Source organism: Anoplolepis gracilipes, chromosome 3 (genome assembly GCF_047496725.1).
Source record: "Anoplolepis gracilipes chromosome 3, ASM4749672v1, whole genome shotgun sequence".
Classification (NCBI taxonomy): Eukaryota; Metazoa; Arthropoda; class Insecta; order Hymenoptera; family Formicidae; genus Anoplolepis; species Anoplolepis gracilipes.
In genome coordinates, this window is record NC_132972.1 from 14867839 (window position 1) to 14876666 (window position 8828).

The following is an 8828-nucleotide window of genomic DNA, read 5'->3' on the forward strand; positions in this document are numbered from 1 at the left end:
ATCTTCGCGTTTCGACATATTGCATGCGACTGATAAGACCTGAATTCTTGCCGGGGTAACGATTAGCATTGCAGGACTCTGGTGAACATTACATACTTTATCGTGCGCTATCGTGCAAGCTACATTTGGTGACCAGTGTAAGGGCTTGGATTCCGTCTAGTCCGGGAAGTGTTTCCTACACGCAGCCACGACGTTAACGAAGCAGTCCCGTACTGCGGAGAAAGATCTCGGTGTGTAATCAATTCTAATTTGATAGTCAAATTAATGTTCGGCTGCGCGATAACAGCAACATAACATAATGCAGTAAAATAAACATCAAGTAAAAAAATTTTCGTTCATAGAGATCCATTTCCTTTTTTATTTTTGCATTCTCTTCATTTTCTTGTTATCTCTTTTTTTTAATGCACAATTCTTTTACTGTCAACATATGGAAAGTGTATAAAACAAATGCAAATAAAAAAGAAAGATTTCATACTTTTTGATCGCTCTCACATTCGTTAAGCATCACCGATAGTCTTAATTCATGTTTATAAATTTTATTTGGTAAAAACTCGAAATGTCGCAAATTTGGCCCTGACATATCTTGATTGTTATATATGTGTGTGTATTGTGTGTGTGTGTATTTATGTGCGTATGTTTAGTTAGATATTTTTCAAATTTAAAAATAAAATACGATATAAAAATAAATAACATAAATTCCGCGTAAAAAAGTTTCGTAAGCATTTATCATAATAAATGCATGTTAATAATGTTTAAAAAGTGTAGAGTCATACAACATGCAATTTTATGTATTTAAAAAAACTCATGTTGAAGTAAATTTATCATATACTCATGTTGACTTTAAAATAAAATTTCAGATACAGCGTTATTGTATTATCCGCTTGTATTATACGTGCTTATATAAATTTATTTTTACACACACTTTTTGTCTATTTTGCAAGCTCAACACACAAGTACTCGCGCCAATATTTTTATTCGTCTGCCTGTTATGTTAATGAATCTTATCTCATTAAAAACGGACATATCGCATAAGTAGAGAGCTACTTGAATATATTCATATGTTAGACTTTATACATTCATCTATTGTGTGGTATTTTCTGACATTTTTGGTTCAAATTAATGGGATATATCAATGCATAAGAAATAAAATCGTTTATATGTCTTGATAACTAAATATATAATAGAACGCCTTAATAATTATTTGGCAATTTGACGGTTAATATTTATACGAGCAACATGTCGTATTCCTATCGAGTACTTTCGATTTGAACGCTATCGTAGTCGTGAAATATCTGAGATAAGGGGAAAATTTTCAAACCACCGGTCTAATTGTTACATTCATTTAATTATTCGCGATTTAATGCTAACAATAAGCATTATTTCGACATGCGATTCTGCATTTTTCGCGTGACACGAACTCCTGCCTTCGGTGGTCGTTTCGACAGACGGAAAAACACAACAAAACAAAATTTATGGATGAGATCTAACACACACATGTATTGTCACTTACATAAGAAACCGCGCATCGTTACATAAATCATTATTTACGCGATTGATGAACTTTAACATTGAAATACGGACCTGCTGTTTAAACATGAGCGAAAGTAAAAAGGTCTTGTTTTTTTCTTAATTACCTTTAATAAGTCTTTAATGATTTCTGTGATCATTAGTAATTAGTATATTTTATTGATAAAATATATTTAGGAACAGCATTATAATGCGCAAAAAATATCAGGTTTTTGAAATAATAACCAAATATAAATTTACTACGTAGAAATTATTTTTGTTAAACGTTCGCTCTAATTTTACTATTTCTATTTATTCATTATTGCCGCTTCTATTTAATTAATGATAAAACCTTATAAGTCACATTTATGCATTTATAAATGTCCATATATGATTAAAATATAACCAAATTATAAAAAAAAGAAATTATATATATACAATAAGTTCAATGATGTACATATTACTTATAATTAAAATACGCACATTAATATGTAATTCAGATAATAATTTTTTTGCAATAAAATATTTTTGTTATAAAAGAAATTAATATTGGATATATCGGTAAACGATCTATCTTTTTATGATGTTACATATTATTATACTTTTAATAGCATTTAGAAAGTGCAAGATAATGAATACGTAAATACGGTTTAACGGTAAAAACTTTGTAAAAATTTGTTTGCAAACAAATTAACCTGTAAATATGAAATTTCCCTTGTAGAGCTTACATGTTTTTTAACATACATATGGAATTATAATATCAGTCTGTTGAGATTTATTATTTTGAATTAATATAAGAATATATATATATATATATAAACAAGTAAAAATTTAGACAAACAGGATACAAAATAATACAAGTTTCGATTATCGTACATCCTGTTTGCTTCATATTTTGAAGTGGTGCACGTGTTATCTGTTATGATACAATGGTTCAAAAGTCGAAAATTTGGCTACAAAAATTTCAAAATTATAAGTATTTTGAAAATAAAAATACAAATTTATCTTGTTAAAAAAAAATATATATATATATCACGCGAATATAATCCGTTTTCTTTTACAATCAATTCATATAATTTTATTGTGTCGATTAAGTGAGAAATAGTGACAATAAAGTTTGTTAATACTTTATGGATTCACTTTAATCTTACTGACATTTTAAACTTGGTATTCTTTCGTTATGTCAGCGTTGCTTACTTGTATCATTATATATATATATTGATATCACTACGATATATTATATACGTAATAACATTACAAAATAAGGATTTATCAGTGTTTATATTGAATATATCGTAATATAGAAATAATATTGTAATAAAATTTAATATAAATATATAATTTATATATTATAAAATATATTACAATTATTTTTATAAAATACACAAATGTTTATGTTGGATTTTTTTACCTTAAAATGAATCTTGCAAAGGTAAAACAAAATAATAGCGGAAGATTTTCTTTTGAATGAAAGGAGCTCGTTTTTATGAAAATATTTATTTAGTTTTCACAGATATCAGATAACAAGAATAAATACAGAATGGAAAAAAGCAAATACTTCCATCAATTTCATATCTTTAGGATAAATTTAAAAAGCATAGTATCGTATCGTAAAAAAAATATTGATATAACACGTTTATCGTGACGAAATAATTAGGAACTACGAAAAATTTCATTAATGTTAGAATTAAATTTACACCCTGAATTTAATTTTCGGAAAAAATTTTCAGAAAATTATTAAAACTTATATATATATATATATATATATATATATATATATATATATATATATATATATATATATATATATATGAAGAAAATGCATAAAAGTAGACATTTACATTTAAATTATAAGGTCGCAACTTTTGTGGCACACATCTGATGATACTTCAACTATGACATATCGATCATTTATTTAATGACTTACAGACTCGTAACATCAAAGAGCTGAGAAAGTGAATTTGCAGCAATAAAAAAGAAATTTATACGGAGTTCGAAGATTAATCGTGCTACATTTATAAAGGTGAAGGTTCACGATCCCAGATAACAAAATGACATGTAAGCTAGATATATATATATACAAAAATGACTATATTATACAGATATAAAAGTAAAATTACAAATTTTTATATTATTTAAATTGTAAAATAGACTATCAAAATTAAAATATCTTCGTTGAGATAATCCGAAAGAATAAAGTCACATGTCTTCTGCGTGTTTAATTTAACTTTCGCTATATTTTATGAATAATTTTTTGTATAAAGATTTTCTTTTAATCTTTAACAAAACTGAAGACTATTTTTGCACGTATATAAATTGCATTTATTATTATAATATAAACAAATAAGATACACTAACTAAAAACGATTACATCACACACGATTTATATAATTCGCGTTATTCACATTATTAAAGAGAGCAGTATTAGAGGAATTATATCTACGGCTTGGTTCTTATCATTCGTTGTGTTTAAAATGCAATGTTTGCAGATATTAAATTCTTTTCACGACAGCTTCTGTATAATTGAAACAAATTTTTACTCAATGCATTTCGCCATCATGCCATAAACTTTATATTATATAAAATTCTATCAAGTTATTATATTTGTAAAAATACATATGATTCAATAAAAAAAATTAGAATTTTATCGAAAGTTAAAATAAAACAAAAAAATAAAATTTCTATTGCGTAGATATTAATTTTCTCTATTAAATATTAATATAAAGTTATGTATAAATAAGAACAATAAAGAATTTGCGGGTTTCTATTAGTGACGTGGAAAGCAATACATATAAAACCCGCTCTTAGGCGTTTTACGGTATCTTTAGTATCTGTATTTTTAATTTTCTTATCTAAACAATTCTTCTTCGATTAAACATTAAGCGTGATACAATAATTTTTAATATTGTTGTGTACATATATATATATATATATATATAGAAAGAGAGAGAGAGACAGAGTAATCTTTTTTCTCGGTTATATATCACACATAATCTTATGTATATGATTTTTACACGATCATAATGTATAGTCGAAAAACACAAACATGTATACATATATACGCACACGCTTGTAATAAATAGTATACATATGTGTGTGTATGTGTGTATATGTATATGTAATGTGTCAACAATATGTGCAAAATATTCAACCATTTATAAAAATCATGCATATATTAGTGTTTAAGACGAAATAATTTGGTATCGTAAATTATTTATAATTTATATTATTTAGTGCTTGTAAAATACTACAATTTAAATATGTAAAAATATCAAGATTAAAAATATATTTCAAATGTTATCTAACAATAATCAGTAATGTAAAATCAAAGAAAATTCGCAAGATAATAACAGTGTACCTCGAATACACGTGTATCGTGCGATAATCATTGATACAACTAAGATAACTACGTATCTTTCGAAGTAGAACAATCATAATAATATGATTTGTGTTATATATCGTAATACAAATGTGACATTTATATATTATATGTTCTTGAATTTAAAGAATTATATATTTAAAAAAATCTCTCGCTCTCTCTCGTATACGTATCTAAAATTTGCAATATGTTAAATGTTAAATATATTAGTTTGGTTATATAAAAAAATAAACAAAAACTAAAAATATAAATTTCAATGTGAATGCGACGGAAAAAAATATTATCGATGATTTAAACAAATGTATCTTCAAATAAATACAATTCATGTTATGCGTAATTTATTATAATTCGTATGAAGTATATTGTTATTTTTTAATTTTTTTTCTTTTAATATGAAAAGCAAAAAATATTTTGAAGAAAATCGAAGAATAAAACAAAAAAATTTAGGATTGATATTCTCAAAACCTTTAAAGCAAGTAAGCATAGGTAGACACAATGTCACGCAATTGATTATGGAATAGAGAATTTTTAAAGTTTACCTATTTGAATGTCAATCTTGTGTCTTGTGTCATTGTCATCTATCTTACTAGAAGCTCTTTCCTTTCGATATTTTTCTGCAGTGTAAAATTAGTTGTTAGCTTTTATCGGTAGGTGTCAGGCGCGAGTATTTTCTCATATCATATTACGTTTCTATGTTGCATTTCGTTCATGACTACAGAGCAACAAAACAATGGACACATGTGTCCGTTAAATGTCATGTCATCTGTTGCTGTTGTATTCATGAAGTGTATCCACTAACAAAAAAATCATATGACATTACGATATACCAATCAAATCGTCAAACTGAATGTGAAATCTGCTGCATTTTCTCTTCACAATTTCCGAGTACAGTGAAATTCTAAACTCCTATACAAAATGGCGACAAATTATACATGGGATGCCGAAAATACGGCAACAACATGCACTGTGCGTAATCCTACATTATGTTTCTTCAATATCATTTTTTAATGCTTTGTTTAATATGAAGAATATTTTTGCTGTTTCCCGACACGATAATAATTATCTAACAAAATTCCAGATAATACAACAAATCTTTTAAATATATATAGCTACATTTTCATGCATTATATATTATCACAGTTTTAATTTCAAATCATAAATGAAGATAAAAATATTCATTATAAAAAATATGTATATAGATTGATAGTTACAAGAAAGTAGAAAAGAAAGGCAAAAGTTTGATATATAGTTTTGAAATATCCTTTCAGGTCATTTTTAAGATAAGAAATTGCCATTTTTAGATACAAATTATACTATAAATTACATTAAATTTGTGGAATATCTACATTTTTTACTTAATGGTTTGAAAATGGAAATTTTTCATTCAAGATTTATGAAACAAATACAGTTCTTTGAAATAGTTGCATGTTCAAAACTATTAAAGAATCTATGAACATTCAACAATGTATAGAATATGTTATACGATTCATTCAAATATAATTGATTTTATTAAAAAAGAAAAAAAAAAAAAACTTTAATATTTTTTCTCCAGACCGACGAAACTACACCACTTCTGTCAGCGGGTGGTCAAGCCAGCATGCCCGAGAAGATTGGTATTTCGCAACAAACTTTGGTCTCTACTAATGGCCAAAAAGCTAGGAAATTACCACAATATCTGGCAGGCATAGCAGCGACACTCGGTGCTCTCGCCGCTGGTATGGTTTTGGGTTGGACATCGCCTGCTGGTGAAAATGGCAAGAATCTGGTGAAGGACTATGAAATATCCATTAGCATAAGCGAATTCTCCTGGATAGGATCACTCGCCACTCTCGGAGCAGGCGCAATATGCATTCCTATTGGTATATTGGCAGATCTAATCGGCAGAAAGAATGCTATGCTGCTCATGGTGGTTCCTTTCACCTTAGGTTGGCTACTTATCATCTTCTCAAATTCGGTACTCATGTTCTACTTCGGTAGATTCATTACTGGAGTCAGTGGTGGAGCTTTCTGTGTGGCTGCACCTCTATACACGTCAGAGATAGCTGAGAGTGAAATCCGTGGTACACTCGGTTCTTATTTTCAGTTGATGCTTACTATAGGTATTCTGATTTCGTACGTTCTCGGAACCGTCTTGGAAAACATGAAGACATTGTCAATCATCTCAGGAATTGTGCCATTGATTTTCTTCGTGGTATTCTTCTTTATGCCAGAGACTCCAGTATACTACTTAAAAAAAGGAAACGAGGAAGCCGCCAAAAAGAGTTTGATTAGACTTCGTGGCGATCAATATGATATCGAGTTCGAATTGCAAGCGCATCGCGAGGCACTTGAGGAGACTAATCAAAGCGGCGTGTCGTTTGCTGACATGATTAAATCACGGGCTGTCAAAAAAGGCTTCATAATCGCTTATGGATTAATGCTCTTCCAACAAATGAGTGGCGTGAACTCCATCATTTTTTACTCCTCGGACATCTTTAGCAAAGCTGGAAGCTCTCTACCGCCCGACGAGGCATCTATCATTGTAGCAGCGGTACAAGTAATATCTGTTTTCCTTGCCACTTTGGTCGTCGATAAATTAGGCAGAAGAATATTGCTGCTGGCGTCAATCGCGGTTATGTTTTTAACGACTTTAATCCTCGGAATTTACTTTTATTGTATCATTCACACTACTGCCTTTGACAATCTTAAATGGTTCGCACTTATTCCACTATGCGTTTTTCTTATAATGTTTTCCTTTGGCTTTGGTCCAATTCCATGGATGATGATGCCAGAGATCTTCGCACCAGAAGTGAAGGGACTTGCTGGAAGTAGCGCTTGTCTATTTAACTGGCTTACTGCTTTTATAGTCACCAAGTTTTATAGTGACATGGTTGGTGCTGTAGAATCCTATGGTACTTTCTGGATATTCTCCTTATTCTGCGCCGTCGGCATTGTCTTCGTTTATTTCTTGGTTCCAGAAACTAAGGGCAAGACACTGGACCAAATCCAAAGAGAATTGAATGATGGTTGAGTCACAGTTCCTATTAAAAATATAAATTGTAAATATACATACATATACATATATATATATATATATATAAATTGTGTACATATATATATAAGTTTTAGTACTAAATAAATCATGCGTTGTAAATTGATAATATTGTACGAAACTTTTATTACAATATGTATTTTTATGATCATGTAATATTATCCAAAATCCTAGGTTGCTATTTTATAATGTGTATGTATATATATACAAGATAATGTAATAAGACATATATATATAATAATAATAATAATAAACTATTGTAAAATTAGTCTTATATAATACAATAAAATCGTTAGGTATCATTTTCGATAATATATCTAAATGAAGATTAAAATAATACTACAATATATAATAAAATAACAATAAGGATATTGAATAGTATTATATATATATGTATATAAATTGCAGTTCTGGGAAATTTTAATATGACTCATAAATATTGTTAGATCTGTCATTAAAAATAGCATCAGTCCTAATGATATTTGACGATTTTGTATAATAAGATTGATTCCTTTATAAACTTTTATGTGAAATTTTAATTGATACCACAATATTTTCATTATTAATATAGAATTCTAATTATCATCATACATTTACTTGATATTTATTTATCCACTGCAAATGAATTATTGTTAAACATTTAAAAGATTTAATTTTGTGTATCTCTTTATTGAGATTGAAAATTATATTAATATTATATTATTAATATTATTGAAAATTATTAATAAACATCAAGTATCCAACCCTACTTTATCCTCTATAAAAAATGTAGGAATCTTGTTTTATCTTTTCACCTTTTCTTCATCCTATATCGTTTATCATTGATCTTTTATTATTTGGTTCGCATTTTTTTTCACAGATGTCTATACTTTTAAGTTTAGAATTAACTGATTTATTTTTATTTTTTTATAA

The 8828-nt window shown here is 27.9% G+C and overlaps 1 protein-coding gene across 2 annotated transcripts; it reads left to right on the forward strand.

Annotated features, from left to right (window-relative positions):
- The first annotated feature begins 88 nt into the window (after positions 1 to 88).
- On the forward strand, positions 89 to 8144 carry LOC140663346 (facilitated trehalose transporter Tret1). Of its 2 annotated transcripts, none has more exons than XM_072887412.1 (2): positions 89 to 230; positions 6438 to 8144. In XM_072887412.1, the coding sequence occupies exon 2, from the start codon at positions 6483 to 6485 to the stop codon at positions 7893 to 7895; it is 1413 nt and encodes a 470-aa protein (XP_072743513.1). In that variant the 5' UTR covers positions 89 to 230; positions 6438 to 6482; the 3' UTR covers positions 7896 to 8144. The 2 variants fall into 2 exon arrangements, with proteins under 2 accessions (XP_072743513.1, XP_072743512.1); XM_072887411.1 differs by lacking the exon at positions 89 to 230 and adding an exon at positions 5525 to 5851.
- The last annotated feature ends 684 nt before the right edge of the window (positions 8145 to 8828 follow it).

What these genes read in the sequence shown, in the direction of transcription:
- LOC140663346 (XM_072887411.1), top strand. Translation starts at nt 5,801, where the DNA reads ATGGCGACAAATTATACATGGGATGCCGAAAATACGGCAACAACATGC. An exon ending in ATACGGCAACAACATGCACT is followed by an intron (nt 5,852 to 6,437) that starts GTGCGTAATCCT and finishes TTTTTTCTCCAG; the next exon opens with ACCGACGAAACTACACCACT.